The 19,602-nt window shown below is 38.7% G+C and overlaps 1 protein-coding gene across 2 annotated transcripts in view; it reads left to right on the plus strand.

Annotated features, from left to right (window-relative positions):
- The window catches only part of PTPRO (protein tyrosine phosphatase receptor type O), a gene marked incomplete at both ends in the record, with an annotated part of 205,202 nt that overhangs the window by 125,497 nt on the left and 60,103 nt on the right, over window positions 1-19,602 (plus strand). For both annotated transcript variants that reach the window (XM_079773487.1, XM_079773488.1), the window contains 7 exons: window positions 850-1,011; window positions 4,393-4,589; window positions 11,504-11,624; window positions 11,970-12,163; window positions 13,098-13,209; window positions 17,592-17,743; window positions 18,914-19,034. In XM_079773487.1, coding sequence (XP_079629613.1) covers window positions 850-1,011; window positions 4,393-4,589; window positions 11,504-11,624; window positions 11,970-12,163; window positions 13,098-13,209; window positions 17,592-17,743; window positions 18,914-19,034 — 1,059 coding nt within the window. The remainder of the gene's footprint in view (window positions 1-849; window positions 1,012-4,392; window positions 4,590-11,503; window positions 11,625-11,969; window positions 12,164-13,097; window positions 13,210-17,591; window positions 17,744-18,913; window positions 19,035-19,602) is intronic.

The raw sequence follows: 19,602 nt of genomic DNA on the forward strand, positions 1-19,602 counted from the left end.
TAGTCATTTCCAATTATCTGATTCAAAAGTTGTAACAGTCACCTGGAATCACTTGTGTTTTTTTTTTAAGTTTTTTTATTCTGACTTTTTTTTGTCTGTTCCTCAGTATATCCTATGGAAAATAGGGTCTTGTTACTCAGAATTTTAATACCTATTTCTGCAAAGGTTCAAATGTGCTGTTATCTGACTGCACTGTGTTCTGTGGAAGGCTATTAAAATCACCAACTGATGATAACTACAAAGGAAGTAATAACAGTAGAAAACGAACTTTGAAGCAATATAAAAGTTATTTTTTATTTTTAGAAGTTCTAGAAGCAAACAGATAAAAGAAAAATATTACAAGTGTCAGAAAATATATCCACAGGAGTTATTTCTAACTAGAAATAATTTTTAAATAATTATTTTTAGTTAGAAATAATTAAATATTATAAGGCATTTCTGGATATTTAATGCTACCATAAGGAACTTACAGAATATTTGTTGCTGTTTACTTTTTAGCCCTTATATCTGGATGACCAAGTTAATTATTGCTATCTTCTAACATTCTATTTCTATTTTGTGAATGTAGTTTTGTTGGGAAACCATACTTAAAAATACATTGTATATACTCACCCTCGTTTTATTGATTTGGACACCATATTGTCGTTTGGTTATTTAAAACTATTGTGAAAATCAATTCGAACCCTTTGTCATCTTTTAATTATTGTACCTTTAGCTTAGAAGTATAATTGAATTTGACAAAAGAAAGAAGACAATATAAAAAATGCATTTTTAATGAATTAACTTGTCTGTAGTCAAGGCCTCTGCAGTTATCCATTTATGTATCTTCTCTTTTCATGTGTGATTTAGAAAACTTCACTGAACATTTGACAGTGGCTGAAGAAGCACAGGAATTTGTTACAGAACTGAAGGAGCCTGGGAAATATAAGTTATCTGTGACAACCTTTAGTTCCTCAGGATCTTGTGAAACTCGAAAAAGTCAATCAGCAAAATCACTCAGTTTTTATATCAGTAAGTACCAAAGAAACGGTTTTGCACTCACAGGGGAGCTAGAACAATGGAACTGGTGAGATTAATGATGCTCAGGCATCAATTATTTATCACACCTTGGAGACTCTGAGAATTCTTCAAGGTCAAGAGAGTCCCAAATCCAGGAAATGTTGAGAACAGAAGAAATATATGTATGTTTAATAGTCGCAAACCTACAGATTTAACTTAAGGACTTTTTTATTATTGTGATAATTGCACATTTATTTTTTAATATATTTTTATTAATTTCAGAGAGAGGGAGAAAGAGACAGAAACATCAATGCTGAGAGAGAATCATTGATTGGCTGCCTCCTGAACACCTGCACTGGGCATTGAGTCGGCAACTGGGGCATGTGCCCTTGACCGGAATAGAACCTGGGACCCTTCAGTCTGCAGGCCAATGCTCTATCCACTGAGCCTGACCAGCTAGGGCTAATTGCACATTTATTAAGCTGATCTTTCACACTAGGCACAACAAAGTCTCAAAGGATATGAACACACAGTTTGGGAAATAGGACTTTTGTTTAAGGTTATAATGACAATTGATATTGTTGGACTGTGTGAAAAGTCTCATTAGAATGTTGATCTTATAGAGCGCAAAAGACAGATAAAGGTTGAAGTTTAGTGAGACCTATGTGGTCACCATAAAGTTGGCACAAGAGGACAAAGTTAGAGCATCCTAAAAGGCCCAGTCTCAAGTCTCAGGATGGCTTCTACTGATTCCATAAAAAGTAATAGCAAAGCACTGGCCCATTTTTTTCTCACTGGTTAGAGCATTGGCCCAGGAATCAAAAGATCTAGGGTTCAACACTGGGTCAAAGGCACATACCTGGGTTGCAGGTTCGATCCCCGGCTCCGGGAGGTAACCAATCAATGTGTCTCTCTCATCCCTTTCTCTATCTCTCTTTTGTTTCTCTCTCTCTCTCTCTCTCTCTCTCTCTCTCTCTCTCTCTCTCTCCTTCCTTCCCCATTCTCCCTTCCACTCTCTCTAAAAATCAATGGGGAAAAATATCCTCAGGTAAGGATTACAGAAAAAAGTAATAGCAGAGCAATAAGTAGCCTCTAGAAGCTGCACAAAGCCCTAGCTGGTTTGGCTCAGTGGATAGTGTCAGCCTGTGGACTGAAGGGTCCCAGGTTCTATTCTGATCAAGGGCACATGCCCGGTTTGCAGGCTTAGTCCCCAGTAGGGGACATGCAGGAGGCAGCTGATCAATGATTCTCTCTCATTATTGATATTTCTATCTCTCTCTCCCTCTCCGCTCCCTTTCTCTCTGAAATCCATAAAAAACCTATTTTAAAAAATAAATAAAAAATAAAAGTTGCACAAATGGTGCATGTTTGTAACATTTTTATGTAATCTGACTCTGGTTACCAGAAATTTAAAGGCTAAAAATCAATTTGTAGCTCATCGGGACGTTAATGTGCCTCTTACCAGCAGAAAGAAGAAACAGAAGGGAATGGGTAAACATTGCTCTCCAAAAAGAATGACCACCATATACTTCATCACCATCTGCAAAGGCAAAATACCACCTTCACCAAATAATCCTCAAGGGGGAGGGGGGCGGCCAGGGGAAACAGGGGGAAGGCAGAGGGAAGAAATCAGTTTATTTAGTAGCTTAAACATGTTGACAATGTCCCATATAAACTTTTACTTAAGAAACCAAAAATGTCGCCCCTGGTGGAAGCCTGAAAGATCCATGAGACATGCAGAAAGAAGAGTCACAACTGCCTTCCACGGCTTCCCACGATGGGAGATCTTTGCCTGAGATCCCTTGAGAATGCAAACCAGGTTTACTATTCAGTTCTTCCCATGAGGCTAACAGTGTCCTCAACTATTCTGGCCATGCTGGCTCTTCCCTTCCCTGAGTTTCTACTGTTTCATAGCACACAACACGAGTGTGGTATTTTTCTAGATTTATTTTATTTGTGTATACATCTTGTTTCTGGTACCAAATTATTAAATCCTAGCCTGGGATTATACTATTGGCCTATTTATTAATTTTGTTGTACAGTCAACAGATATTTATTGCATCACTGCTTGGGGTTTAGAACCAGACTTCCTGTGTGTGAATGCCAGCTCATTTACCCTCCCTCTGCCTTAGTTACCTCGTCTGAAACTGAGATTAATACTGGTACTTGTCTCACAGGTTTGCTATGGAAATTAAGGGATTAAGTTTATAAACACATATAGACTCAAAATAGAGCCTCGTAGGTAATGCATGCTATATCTCTTTGCCATGATCATTATTGTTATTTCCCCTGCTCCCCAGTTATGGTGAACCTGTGACTAGCATCCCACTTGCTCCCTTTCCTGTCCTGGGTCCCAGCCTAGGAAGACAGTTTCTATTAAGGAATGGGGAAATATTTCCTAAGCAAATAAAAGAAAGTTGCACATTGGAATTGCAACAGGGAATTTCTGTAGGTAATAATCACCTAAATAATTCTGGAGTCCTTCCTATGAGTCAGGCACAGTGCTAATCACCCCTTTAGAAACTCAAGAGAACAAAGCTAAGGGGGAAATTCTATGGAGATATTTTATCATGAGGAAACCACTGTGTCCACAAATTATCCCCAGGTTTTAGCCAGCTTCTATGATTGAGCCAGCCTGCTGCCCATTTCTTCTTTAATATAGTCACACCCTGCCTCTTCTATCCTACTGTTACCAAATTTGGATTTTTTTTTTTTTTTTTTTTTTTTACAAAACTATAGTAGAAGCTAGTTTGGATCTCAAAGTAATTATTTCTAGAGACCAAAGATCCTAGCAACAAAGAAATTATAAACACTGATGACATGTCGCACTGCTACATCCACTCTTTGTTAAAAGAGAAGTAAATTCGCTCCGGTGAAGAATTTTCCAGAATTAACTCAGATGCACATAAAGGAAATGAAGCTTCTATCTCTCACTAGGGCTGTTTTTGCTGCTGCGGCTGCTGTTTAGGTCAATGATGAAGGATACAGTGCCGGGCTGTAGCTGGGCAGACGATGTCAAGACCAGTCAGGCTGCCAATCTTTATTTTTTTTTTAATATGTGTTTTAAAAATATGTTTTTATTGATTTCATAGCGGAAGGTGGAGGGAGAGAGAGATAGAAACATCAAAGATGAGAGAGAATCATTGATTGGCTGCTTCCTGCACGCCCCACACTGGGATCAAGCCCACAACCCTGAGCGGGAATCCGACTATGACCTCCTGATTCATAGGTCAACGCTCAACCAATGAGCCACACCAGCAGAGCCAGGCGGCCAATCTTTCTTGGAATCTCTCTATTAGGGCGAAGGGGAAACAACATGATTTTTAAAACTAGCCTTTTGTCTCAACCATCTCAGGGTGACACGTGCCTTGTGCTCTCCTTTCAAACCTTCAGGTCCTTCAGGAGAGTGGATTGAGGAGCTCACTGAGAAGCCCCAACATGTGAGTGTCCATGTTCTAAGCTCAACCACCGCCTTGATGTCCTGGACGTCCTCCCAAGAGAACTACAACGGCACCATTGTATCTGTGGTGTCCCTCACCTGCCAGAAACAAAAGGAGAGCCAGCGGCTGGAAAAACAGTACTGCACGCAGGTAAAGGAAGGGACTGGCTGTGGGCTCACTCACCTGCTACAGCGCAGCCTGGCAGGCAATGTGGGAGGCCACGGAGAAGCTGGGCTCGGGCCTCTGGTGTCCGTGAACCAGGACAGGAGCGGGGAAGAGTGTGCAGGGCTCTTGGGTCACAGTCATCTTTCTTTTCCCTCTTAGGGTGGCCGTCTCCTTTCTCTTTCATTCCTCACGCAGGAGAGCACCTGCGATGTACCAGGAACTAGGATAGATATTGGGGATCTAGATATTTTTATACGTCCTGCTCTTGTAGAGCTTATAATCTAGTGAGAACAATGGGTAACTGAGCATATAATTACTGCAGAGTATAAAACAAGGCCTAGGCTGAAAATCACCAGGAAGCCGATCGCAGGAATGGGGCCTGAGTAAATAGGGATTGAGGCGAGAGGATTTGGAAACTGGTGAGAAAATTTTCCACCAGGGGAGTGGACAACCAGAGAGAAAGTTTGGGGACAGTTTTTGTTCCTTTTACTTTTTCTCTCTCTCTCTCTCTTTTTTTCCTTTGTTATTTTAACTATAAAAGAATGCATGCTCACTAAAAAAAAAATAATTCAAAAATTCAAAGGCTATAAAGTGAAAAACACAATAATCACCACTGAGAAGAGGTTTGTAGGATGTTAGGCGTTAGCTGAGCACAAGAGAGGGCAGGTGGAGACCGTGAGCAGATCAGCAGTTCTGGGAGCGGCCACCAGCTGCGTGCACACACCTGTCAGCAGTCCTGAAGGAAGCCAAGCGAGCGGCCGAGAGCAGGCCTTGCTCTCCGATGTCCTGAATACCCACCAGGAGCTGGAGCCCAACAGCATTTTCCTAAAACCTGGTTTTAGTACATTTTATTACTTATTCCATTTTATTATTTCATTGGATCAAATTTACTGTTTCTTGGTATCTTACAAACACAATATTTACCTCCCTAAAGGCAAAAAAAAAAAAGTACCAATTCATGTGGAGTACACTGGAAATAGAATACTCAGAAAAGATGCCTGCTATATGAAAGCCATTTGGGATGCTTCCATTTATGCCACAAAAGTCAGGCATTAGTGAAATTCAAAGGGAGAATTTTTTAATTGATAAGATGAATTCAGGAACTGTAGTCTTTGGAGCACTAGAAAGCCGTAGCGTGCTGAGATAAGCCCACGCTGAAAGCTGAGGCCACCTCTTGACTTGAATTAAATTAAGGAGTAAATATGCTGAACCAATTAACTGTTCATCGCTCACTGTGCAGCTTATAAGCTTCCTTCCCTGAGCACACCGAAGATGATTGGCTCTGGGCATTGATAGAAAAATGTTTTTCTCTTACAGAACGTGACCTAGAACTTGACTGCTCCAAGGTACATTCTTCCTTGCCCCAACTAATGTGCAAATTATGTATTTTTTACATGGGAACAGAAGGTTAAAGGTATAGCTAGATAGGATACATTATAAATGATCCAGAAAGGGCTGGTCTAAGTGCACTTTGATAGCACCTTTGTGAAGTGCAAACATGAAACTATTAAAGATTATAGGCAAGGAGACCAATATTTAAAATAGAGTGGGAACTAAACCATTGCTAGGTGTTATTTCAATTACTACAAGAATGTTTTGAGGATTTTGTTATTGTTACACCCCCATCATCCATTATCCCACTACACACACACATTTTCAGATCAGAAAACATCAGTTCAAGTCTCAAAAACCAACCTACATTCACATGACCATTGACCAAAGGAATCCAGAAGGCATTCTCACCAGAATCCATCTGACTTGGGCTTAGTTCTAAAGCAATCCGTATCCATAAAGAAAATAATAATAATATTTCTTTAGTTTTATGTTCAGTGGTTCTATGACTACATTAAATAGAAAATTCAAAATACAGCTCGAAAATAAGTGTGATTCTAAAGACAAACACATGTTCACAATTAATGTAACATTTCACTATGTTATAGTTTCATTCTCCCTATTTTGCCTCTACCATCAACTGTACCATAGGATCATTGCTTTATATCTCATCTAGATCATCCATGAGATTTCCTGCTCGTGCCCCTATTCCTCCTGCAACTCCACTGACTTTTGTGGTAGGTGGATCCTGGGTGAGATGTTAGGAATAGAACAAATTTGACTTGAACCTTAAGTTCATGAAGCTCAGCATCTGGTCTTCCATGCAGATACATTGTTTTAATTTAATTTAAATTTGTCCTCATCTCATATATGTTCTTCATATCGGGGTGGGTTTTTTTTTGTTCCATGTATGTGTTTGTATGTGACTGTTCATGGGAAAAGGAGTTTTGTGCTATATCTTTCCTAACAACCATTTTAGGCTATTTATTAATAAATTCATATATGTTGAACATAAAGTCACTGCTCAATTGGTGTTTATAGAAAGGACCCAGTCAATTCTCTGAAGTCTAATGTAATTTTGGCATTTTCTCCAAAGACACACAATCATAAATTTCAGACTTAAGAAGCATAATATAATATATGTATGTATATATATTTATATGTGATCTGCCTTGGTCCATAAGTGTTTTTCGGCAATTTATAGGAATGTATAACTAAATGACAAAGTCAGAAGACAGAAAAATCAGTCTATTAGCTTTATAAATGAAGAAATGGTAGCGCTAAGAGGCCAACTATTTAGGGAACTTGCCTAAAGTTACACACTGATTAGTGTTAGCGCTGAGACCAGGACTTAAAGTGATCTGACCTCCAGGCCAGTGCTGTTTTAGTGGGATTGCATGTGCTACACTAGGAAGGGGGTCACCCTCACTGCTCATCTTGACAAGGTCAAAAGTAGTGACTAAAAGCTTCGAATCCAGTATCAGACCTGATTTTAAGTTACCAGCTATGAGTCCCTAGGCAACTTTCTTCATCTCTATGTCTGTGTGTCTTAATCTGTAATATAAGGAGAAGCATATCCTACCTCATAGAGTTGTACTAAAGATCAAAGTCTGGATGCTTAATGCAGTGCTTGGAATATAATGTACAAGGAATTGTTAGCTTTTATTATTACACAAACCTAACTGGATTTTTTTAATCAAGGGAGGGAGATGGAGAAATTCTATGGTTTCTCCACAGAAAAATGTAATTGTAACAAATATATAGAAAAGAACTAATGGAATAAGAATTATATAATGTAGAAATAAGATCATTTCAGACTCAAAGGACCCCTCACCACCATCTACTTCAACCTAGTTATTTAAGTTTATTGAGTATTTCTTATACTGTCTAGTTCATTTTTCCTCCCATTTCTTTAGCTGAGAAGGTGACTAGTTGGAGAAACACTAGGCTAAATATAATTCTCTGCAGTGAGGACTAAGCTAGTCAGGAGTGGGAGAGAGGAAATATTGGAATGCAAAGATAGGGTAGAAATTGGGGAAGGGGGTATGAAATAATATTCTAGAGAATAAAATACATGTTATTTAATAAGGAGCATTTCCTCTTCCTACCTCCAACCCACCCCCAAGAAGGTCTAGGATAAATAAGAAGGCATGGAGGGACAGAAGTGTAGATATAGGGTGGTAGCAAATATTCAAAAATTGGGGATGAGATTGGTGTTTATGATTTGTTACAAGGTCATTTACAATATCATTACTCTCTTCTTATTTTTTTAGTATTATGATATATAAATAAATAAATATATATATATGTATATATATATATATATACATATATATATATGCTTTTTATTTTAAAGGTATAATTTAAACTACTGAAACTACTACATTCACATGGTTATTCTCACATTGGTTCTGAAAGCACCAGTGGGCTGGGAGAATCCTTCCAAAGGGCTGTCGTCCAATCCAAAAGCATAAGCCTTTTTATAGATATTTAAAAGTGCCCCTCAATAGCCATTTATTTTAATTAAAATTGATAAATTACAAGTAATCTTCAAAAGTATAATTTTCCTAGGGAAAATTCATTATTATGACATTTACGTGACTGTGATTCTAGGTACTCATTTGAATAGTCAGAATAGACTACTGCCTAAAATATTATCAAACCAAAGGAACTTTAACAGCACCCTGAAACAATGTACACTCTTTATGTCCTGTGTTATTCTAATGTGCTTAACGAGTGATTAATGAACTAGGTCAGCATTCACAGATATGGTAGTATGTCTAGAATGTTTTGTGAAATTTAAAAGAAAAGTTTGGAGCCATGTTAATAATATGACACATATCTGGTTCAATAGCATATTATTAATGGGTGTATGTACCAAGGAAGGTCTGGAAGATTGCCCACCAAGATGTTGGAAATGGTGGAAGGAAGCCAGTAAGACCTCCAATTTATTTACTTTTCTACGATGTGAATAATTTTTACAATGAGCAAATAGTATTGGTTTTACTGTTTAAAATGTATTCTAGAGAAATAAAAAAGTTTAGCTTAGTTGTGTGTAATATACATGTTCTTATCCATACCTTATCTCTTCAAGAAATGCTCTATCAAATGAGGATATCTAGTTTACCTATCTTGCCTAGATGGCTTCCAGCAGAAATGAATTCTAAAACCTGGGAAAGAACCCTGATATAAATAATGTGTAACTAGAAAAGGAAAGGTGGAAATGCTAACATTAATTCAGTTTAGTCTTATTTTGATCAAATTAATTGAAAATAAATTTTGGCATGCTGTGGGGGCACCTATGTGTAGAGCAAGTTGTGCCAATACAAATTATACAGTTTCTGCTGGGTAGAATCAGTTTCCGGTATTGGGAATGTTTTACTTTATATAATATTGTTAAAAGTATGTTTATTCTTAAAATTGTGATGAGATTTTGGCAAACTATGGCATAGGTAAGCTGTCAACAATATTATTTTCCATTTATTTAAGCACCTTTGTGGCAATTTTGCAATTTTATGTACCCTAGAGGCCAAAAAGTTGATGAGTAATAAGAGTCAACTTTTTTAATATTCTGTCTTAAACATCCTTAGAACTCTATGAGATATATAATAGTAATATTGATACTTTATCAATGAGGAAAACAAGGTAAAAACTATTTTAAAATTATAAATTATCAATGAATTCCCATGTTTATGAGGGATATAGTCACAATTTGATCTCAGGCAGTCTAAACAGAATACCTATGTTCTCTCCATTAAGCAAGACTGTCAACATCAGAAGCACTAAAGCATACTTCTTAATCATCAATCATTATGCACACCAACATTGAATTTAAATGGGTACATATTATCTAGCTGTTTTCACTATTTTTCTCTATATGTTTTTTGTTACATAATAAAGAGATTTTTAAAAATCATTTAAGAGGAGCTCATCTAATGAGAAATGTTCTCAACAACATTATTTCATGGGGTCACAATAGCCTTGTAAAGAACTTCACTCATTTGTGGAATATTATGAACAACATCTATAATAATAAAAGCATAATATGCAAATCAACCAAACAGCAGAATGACCGTCTGGATGACCTTCCAGACAATCACGCTATGACACACACTGGTGCCAGGCCAGCCAAGGCGGGTGTGATGCGATTGGTTGAGGGCCCCGCCATCATCCCACGATTGCCAGGCAGAGGGAGGCCCAGGCCACCCTTTGTGGGGCGATTGATGGGGGGAATCCATGATCATTCACCCCAAAGAGGGAGGCCCAGGCCACCCTCTGCACGGCGATCGATCATGGAGCCCTGGCTGGGTGGGTGGGGCCTCTCTCTGTTTGTTGATCAATCGCAGAGCCTAGAGCCCCACGATCGATCCCCCTGCAGAGAGAGGCCCAGGACAGCCAAGCTATTGCACCCCACACCTGTCCCCCACAGGGGAAGGCAACCAGTGGCGGGGGAGGAGGGGCAGCACCACACCGATGGCAAGCGGTGGCAGTGGCCGGGGCAGGACTAGCTTTGGCAGCCAGGGGAAGGAAAGTTCGGATAGGCCCTGATCGCCAGCCAGGCCTAGGGAGCTTACCTGAGGGGTCCTGGACTGTGAGAGGGCACAGGCCTGACTGAGGGACAACCCCTCACCTGCACTCCGTGCATGAATTTTGTGCACCAGGCCTCTAGTAAACTGATGAACAAAAATGGATACAGAGACATAGAAGCATCAAACAGACCGACAAAACTCAAAGGGAAGGCAGGGGAGTGTGTGTGTGGTTGGGGGAAAGGGTGAGAGATCAACCAAAGGACTTGTATGCATGTACTAGTATAAAGCATAACCAATGGACACAGACAGTAGGGGGGTGAGGGCATGTGCTGGGGGGTGGGAACAGGCAGGGAGAGGTCAATGGGGGGGGGGGAAAGGATACATATGTAACACTTTCAACAATAATTTAAATAAAATTTTAAAAGAACTTCCACTATATCTCTATGCTCAGCCATGACTCGCCTGTAGTGTGGATTAGAGGTCACACACTAGGCTTCTAGTCCCAGCACTGAATCTAAATATGTGACCTTGGGCATTCTCTCGCTTTTCCTTTCCTAATCTATTAAGAGACTTGGACTAGCTAATTTCTAAAGTCATTTCCATCTCTATAATTAGATATTATATGCTTCTCAGTGACAAGGGACTAAAGGCATTCCTGTACTGATCTTCGTATGCCATCGGGTGACACTACAATTTAGACTGTCAGACTCTCCTTACGGTATTGCTGATTTGATTATGGTTAGAGGTTTATGTGTCTCTTGTGTACATAGTTACAATTAACACTGATGGGTATAAAGCATTTCACGGGGCTTATTAAATCCAGCCATAGAATCTGAATGTTCTGAGCTTCCTTCAGTGTTCACATAAACTATAAATCATCCTAATTTTGAAATCTGACCTTCCTGGGCATGAGTAAAGGATTCTGGATTTCAAAAGCATCTGTGGTTCCACAAAGAGTCTCTGAATACAATTTTAGCCTCCGTGTCACATTCTAAAAGCTCAGCTCTAATGAAATCTTATTGGCTGTTCGGTTTAAAGGTGAACTCAAGCAAATCTATTATTGAAAATCTGGTTCCTGGTGCCCAATACCAGGTTGTGATGTACCTAAGAAAAGGCCCTTTGATTGGACCACCTTCAGATCCTGTGACATTTGCCATTGGTAAGTCACCAGGTACAAGAAAAATAACTTTATCAAAGTATTATTTGGAGGGGTGCAATGTCCAGGCTCAACTCATTATCATCATATATGGGAGGCCCATTCTTGTTCACCCAATATCCTACCTTCAGAGTAATAAACTATTGCAATTGTATAGCTGGAGGGCATCCTTAGCATTTACTATTTGGAAGGGGGTTGGGAATCAGAGGCAAATATGTTTAGTTTTCAGTGATTGTATCAGGAGAGCAAAAACCTTGGTTATTAAGTAGAAGTTTGAAGCCATTGCTATGATATTAAACATTCCTTCTTGGTTTTCTTTTTTCACTCCCCCCTCCTCCTTCCTCTTAGTTCCAACTGGAATAAAGGATTTAATGCTGTACCCTTTGGGCCCCACAGCAGTGGTTTTGAGCTGGACCAGACCATACTTAGGAGTGTTCAGAAAATATGTGGTTGAAATGTTTTATTTCAACCCTGCAACCATGACATCAGAGTGGACAACCTACTATGAAATTGCAGCGACTGCCTCCTTAACTGCATCAGTGGTAATCTTAGCCATCTGACACACTTCCCTGTGTAAATAGATGTGCCTATATGTACCTAATGTCGGGAAAAGGTATCTGCAAATTAGACCATTTTGTAAATATACACAGCTTGCTACTCTCAAGTTTTTTTTGGTTGTTTTTAGGATTGATTTTTAGTTGTTTGTTTTGAGAACGAGAGAAAGAATTGTGTGCAACTGGCTTTCGCCCCAGTTTATTTGTTAATCTATATTTTAGTAGAGCTACCAAGCGCTTATTGTTTCTTACTGCTCCTGGGGAGAAAAACACAGGAGATCACCTTTCATCATTTAATAATTAGTTGACACTGCTTAACTGTAATGATGATGATTCTTGACATCGACAAAACAGTTAAGTACCTATAGTGTCAGGCCATTAGAGAGCCGGTAAAGATTGCTCTCTCTAAACCTTAAATAATTTTAGAAGTGCAGTTTCCCTACAGGTCACACATGAAGTACACAATTGCCCTCTACCCAGTTGATGACTCTGGTAATTGTCACCCATCAAGGGCACATGCCTATGGTCCAACCTGGGAGAATGCAGAGTTATGAAAGGTCATGTGGCTTAGAAATAGGGAGATGTGTATCTATAGTCACTTGCAAACAAGTCCTATTTCACTTGTGTAATATAACTTGGGAAACTGCAAAATGAAACCAATATCGGAAGCATCTGACTCTATACCTTTGAATCACTTTTTAAAATTACATTGTATTTTTGTATAGCATTTTATGTACACCTCACCTCATTCCAAAAAGAGGTTGTATGTGTGTGCTTTTAGTGGAAAATTTTGTGAATACGACAAGGCACAGAATATAAAATAAAAATTATTGATTAGTTCTTTTCATGGCCAAATAGAAATAATTCTATTTAAAAAAATATGATTTTGCCCCTTAGTCTTTTGTCTCCTTGCTTTTTTTAGAGAATAGCTAATCTGTTGCCAGCGTGGTACTACAACTTCCGAGTGACCATGGTGACATGGGGAGACCCAGAATTGAGCTGTTGTGACAGTTCCACCATCAGCTTCATTACAGGTGAGTGGTGTGCGGCGAACGGTTTCCTGAGGAGAGAACATTATCTGCAGAAGGTTCTGAAGAGACACATCTCCAGAAAGTGCTGGTCACTCACTCAGGACTGACTGAGCCCCGCTGTCATGGAAGATCATATGCTTGAGTCTGGAAAATTATTATTTGTTTAAATAATGGCCTTTAAAAATTAAAATATTATTTTTATCCTGAGTTACTGCCCTTGATTCATTTTTATTCTGAATCACTGCCCTTGAGTGGTGTGCCCCTGTTTGAAATTGATCAGAAAAGAGATGTGCTTCACACTGCACTTAATTGCCTTTGCCCATTTGATGGCTGTATTTGCTAGAAGGCCTCCATGTCCTTATTAATTACACCATTAAAGCCCAGGCTGACTACAGTGTTGTCCACTGCAGGAGTTAAAAGCCTGTGGAGACAGGTAGACCTGGGTTTGAATCACACCTCTGCTGGATGCCATATATGACCTTGAGCAATTAACTTTTCTAAGCCTTGGTGGTTTTTTAATGTGAAAAATGTGGATGATACTAGTATCTATTCTCTGTTATTATCTACTAGAGGTCCAGTGCACAAATTTGTGCACAAGTAGGATCCCTCAGCCTGGCCTAGGATTGGGGCAGATGGGGGGTGGGCCGGCCGGGGGGAGGGACTACAGGGAAGTTGGCCGGCTGCTGGAGGTTGGCTGTGGGAGTGCATTGTCCACCAGGGGGAAGCTCCTGAGTTGAGCGTATGCCCCCTTGTGGTCAGTGTACATCATAGCAACCAGTCGATTGATCATTCACTTGCTTAGGCTTTTATATAGAGAGATTATTATTTCTCAATTAAATAAGTTGCTTAGCAAATTCAGTTTAAGTAACTTTAAAAAATTGTTCATGTTAGATCTCAGAGCCTTAAATTGTGTAGTTTATCATCATATAGCAGAGATGGTAAAAGTGATCAGAGGTGACAATGAAAAGGGGAAATTCATAAAAGAGACATTAACCCTGGTTGTTTGAATTACGATTTTTCAGGAACTTTTGGGTGAACTCTTAGACTGTAATTAGAGTTGTACTGAAAAAATAAAAGAGAAAAATATTTTTACATGAACAATAATTTTGGCAAAATGTTTTCCTCACTGGACATCTAGCTTTGTTCCATTGAAATTTATAAATTCAAAAACAAAAGAAAGAAATTAATTCTATGTAAATTCTTAAACAACTTACTTATATAGTTCATCACTTTTCCTTACTATCCAATGTCTAGTGCTCCCCATTGGCTATAAAAAGGAGAAAATACCAATTATATAAGAAGCTTTGTGTTATGCTGTTGACTATATCAATAATTACATATTTAATTATAATTAAACTTCATTGTATCAACAACTTTATTAGTATTAACTCCCTGAGAATATTCTCTTCTCAGCCATGTCTGGACTGGAAAAAGCCCAGATTTCCCATCTGAACACTTGATTGAACAGACCTGGCACTGCTAATTTCTGGCTTTAGAATTATCTCAGTGATCCTAGACTTCTATTTTCTCGTTGGTAACACTCGGAATATTACCTCACACCTGGCTAAGAGAGCCAAGCTCAGGGCATTAGAACTCACACAGTGAGGCAGAACCTGCCTTGCAGTCATTGCAGCGTCTCAGAGGGGCACATGGGACATGGAACATTCATAGGATTCATAGTTCTGGACCCAAGTGGTCTGGCGTGCCTTTCAAAACTGGGAACCGACTGGGATTGGGCAAAGGTCATCATGTAACAATTAGGTTGACAAAGCAAGTCTGGATACGTAAACTGTGGTTAATTAGCAAGCTACTTGCCTGAGTGGGCAGTCTATTATCTTCAAGAAATTGATCTTTGGTAATTTCCTATCTTTTCCTGGGACAAACTATTAAGTCGTGCTCACATTGGCGGTCCATAGTCTTATCTGATACAGGTCTCAATTCTCAACATATATAATGTAGACATAACAATACCCCATGAATAGTGAGAGAATTAAATTACCTAATGTAAATCACTATTCAAACATAATGGTAGCTGATTTATTTTTATTCTCATTTTTTCTTCTCTCATTTCATTTTAAAGCAAATAAGGATCACAAACTTCACTTTCCTATGCTTTTCCATTGTGACCCAAACTGCCAAATTGTGCAGTATAAAAGGAAACAGGAAAATATATTTTAATAAGGTGTGATTTATCAGGACCTCAAGTCTATTCTCTGTTAGGCAACTTATCTGCAAGTCAAGTTCATAATTATGCTGGTGTACCAAATAATGCTTAATAAACAAATAGTGACATCTTGTGGTCCTTCAGCACTATGCTGGATTTTAAAGTAACAACACGGAATATAAAAATCTGAAGACCTTGTAACTGTGAAAGGGAAATATGTGCTTCTGGGTTTGAAATTTTAAATATGTTTTTGTCCTCATGATAATTAGAACATGAGAAAATATTTTTTGAAGAAACGTAAGTATAGGTAGTTGCATATAATGAAGTATTGGGAATATATTAAGAGGCCACAAAGAAGCCAGGGTTAATATCCTTTATTAGAATATTCTGAAATATGATGTGGGTTTGTGTTATTTGCTAAGATACATTGTTGATATTTCAAGATTTTATTGTCAAATATATAGACACTAGAGGCCTGGTGCATGAAATTCCTGCACTTGGGCGGGGGCGGGGATGGAGGGAGGAGTCCCTCAGCCCGGATTGCAAGAGGGCGCAGGCCAGGCCAAGGGACCCCACCAGTGCACGATCAGGGTCGGGGAGGGATGTGGGAGGTTGGCCAGCTGGGGAGGGACTGTGAGAGGGCTCTAGGGCATGTCTGGCCCATCTCGCTCAGTCCCGATCAGCTGGACCCCAGCAGCAAGCTAACCTACCAGTCGGAACGTCTGCCTCCTGATGGTCAGTGCACATCATAGTGACTGGTTGATCAGTTGACTGCCCCCTGGTGGTCAGTGAATGTCATAGTGAGTGGTTGAGGGGCCTTAGCATATCATTAGCATATTACACTTTGATTCGTTGAATGGATGACCAGACACTTAGCATATTAGGCTTTTATTATATAGGATGCTACTGCTATTTCACATGACAGAGAAATGTGTTTTTTACTCTATATACTACAAATCTAGACAGTGAATTATTTCAAAGCATCATTAATGATGAATGTTTGTTTTGAGTATCAATAGCAAATTAAAGAAAATAATTCTTTATGATTTGTAGAAATTCTCCTCCAAATATTTTAGTTGATTTTTTGCTGCATTGTGGAACAGAAAACTTGTTTGTCTTTAAACCACCATTCCCATGGAATTTAAATTCAACTGTTTATTTGTTTCTTCAAATCTTCAGAATTATCATTTACTTTAAAAATAATGAAAATATGCTTTCACAGGCCATATATTATAAAGTTTACGAGCTCTTCTTCCCAATTGGAAATTTTCTTAAAGTTTAAATGTATCAAAATATAAAATACACTAGAGGCCCGTTGCAGAAAGATTCCTGCAATAGGGCTTCCTGCGGTGGTCTGCTTCCCTCCCTTCTCCCCCGCCCCACCTGCTTCCCTCCCTTCTCCGCTGCCCCGCTTGCTTGCTTCTCCACAGCTTCCCTCCCTTCTGCAGCACTTGGCTTCCTTCTAGGCTGTCTTCAGTCTTCGCTCTGCGCCTAGATATGCAAATTAACCACCATCTTGGTTGGGTTAATTTGCATACTCACTCCTTATTGGCTGGTGTGCATGGCTTGTGGGCGTAGTGGAGGTATGCTCAATTTGCATGTTTCTCTTTTATTAGATAGGATTAATAAAGTCAGTGTTAGAATTTAACTTTGCATTATGATTTAAAAAATCCTTCCGCAGGCATTTATTAAAAGCCTACCTTCTGCAAAGCACTGGCCTAAAACACTGTCAATGATGTTTCCTTGTGTTTTATGGAAACAATATTTCTTTTCTGTCCCTCTACTCTCGCTGTCCTTTATTCCCATAAACACCTTGTCTGTGCCACAACAAAAAAAGATGTATTTTTATAGAACAGAGCTTCCAGTACTTCTTTGAAAATAAGTTCACCAATGCCTAATGACTAATTTATTGATGCAACAAGCATACCCAAACAAGTGAACATTTTAAGAATTTTGTAACTGAAATTTACATAAAAGACCTTGATACCCTCAGGTTCAGATGGGGCTGTCTTGCATCTGAGCTGTAAGGTGAGGTCCTAGGAAACAAATGCCCACCTTGTACTATATACCTGTGGTACTGAGAGTCCCAGGTCTACCCAGGACCATCATACCGTGTGAATTTTAGTTCTTTAACGTTACATGGGATTTCTTGCTGTATGAATAAGCATTTTTATTATTAGTAACCTCTTACACTAAAGTGTTCTTCTTTTCTACTTTATAGCCCCAGTTGCTCCAGAAATCACTTCTGTGGAATATTTCAACAGTCTGTTATATATCAGTTGGACGTATGGGGATGACACAACTGACCTCTCCCATTCTAGAATGCTGCATTGGATGGTTGTTGCAGAAGGAAAGAAGAAAATTAAAAAGAGCGTATGTTTCTTTGAATCCCAGTATGGGCATCTGAACATTCATTTGCATAAACTATGGAAAACCATTAAGCAAAATGTATTGAGACATTAAACAAATGCTTGTAGGCCCATTGGCATTGTTTTATGCTCTAAAGAGAGGAGAGTGAACAAAAAATAAATTCCTTTTTTTATAGAGCTTACTTTTTAATCTTTAAAAGTTAGCTGAAATAGTTGTAACTGTGAATTTCACTTATGAAAGTTATGATTTGAGTGTTTTCTTCAGGATGTCAAACATTTTCAAGAAAACCATAGTTAAGAAATTTCAATATTTTGTCCTTATATCCCCAACCCTTAAATATTTGGGTATGTTAGTAATGCTGATTTCTTTTCTCCTGGTATAATAAGCTTTTTGACATTGTATTAGTTAAGGGTACAGAGTAAATGACTTTAATTTAAAAAAATACATAGTGGCTCAAAGAAAAGCAACGTTTATGTGTCTCTCCTGCTAGTCCAGGACTAACAGGGCACCTCTTCTGTACCATAAAGGAGCATCCAAGGTCCAGATTCTCTCTCTCTGTTGCTCCAGCTGCCACTCCATGTCATCCTCATCTGCACAGGTGACCCTTCATTATCATTAGAATCACCTGTGCAGGGAAGACAGGACATGAAAGCCCGGTACCTACACAGTGTGAATAAATCTATAAGTTGCCCACATGACTTCTATTTAGAAACCATTGGTCAGAATTGGGTCACATGCTTTCCTCTAGCTACAGGGAAGTTTTGGGAAATACAGTCTTCAGTTAAGAAGCCAAGTATCCAGACATGGCCAGGTTTCTTCTGAGTGTTTCAGGGCTGAGAAATATTCCTATTAGGAACAGCCCAGCAGTTACCTTTTATAAAATTTGCTGTGAATATGAGGGAAAATATCAGTGATACCTGTTCCAAACAAGGGAATTAATTGCAAAAATGCTCTGATATGTATTATGCATACTTAGAGCTACTTTACATTTGGCTCAGATCAGGAATTTATATCATTTTTAGAGGAAATAACTTATTCATAAGGTTGTAATCAATTGTAGATTGCAGCACAGAACAGAGAGGCCATGTCTGTGATAGTCCTGTAATTGTTTAGAATGGTATTATAGTTCAACTTGATCAGAAGGTTAAACCCTCGATTTCGATGATCTTGCAGGTAACACGCAATGTCATGACTGCAATTCTCAGCCTGCCTCCAGGAGATATCTACAATCTCTCCGTAACTGCTTGCACTGAAAGAGGAAGTAATACCTCCATGCTCCGCCTTGTCAAGCTAGGTGAGATGAGTACACAGGTGTGAGTGTGAAAGTGACCATGCTGGGGAAACTAGCGTTTGCATGAATTCGTGCACACACTGGGCCTCTAGTTTATAATAAATGGATATGGATTCCCTATGTATATGTTCAGATACAGCTCTTCAAAAAAATCATAATGAAATTACTTGATGACTGCACATTATTAATATGAATAAGTTGGAATTTATAAGAAGTAAAAGGATCAGTAGTTCTTCCATATAAGAAGTATACAAATAAATAAAGAAATGGACAAGTTCATGTTGATTAGTTATAAATAACTGAGCAAGCATAAGTACAGATAGAATAAAACCTAAAATTAAGAGAAGTAATAAGAGACTAGATATATTTTCATCTGCTAAAAGAAAGAGGGAAATAACCTTAATTAAAGTAGAAATAACATGCCAAGAAAAATAATAAGCTGTGGATGAGGGAAAATGAGGAAAGTATGATATTCTTGAAAATGAGCTAAAACTTATTGTGTAGTGTAGTATCAAAATAGTGTTCCATATTATGAAACACAACTAAGATATGACCCTGTGCAACACAAACA

The sequence above is a fragment of the Cnephaeus nilssonii genome (genome assembly GCF_951640355.1).
Source record: "Cnephaeus nilssonii genome assembly, chromosome: 6".
NCBI lineage: Eukaryota > Metazoa > Chordata > Mammalia > Chiroptera > Vespertilionidae > Cnephaeus > Cnephaeus nilssonii.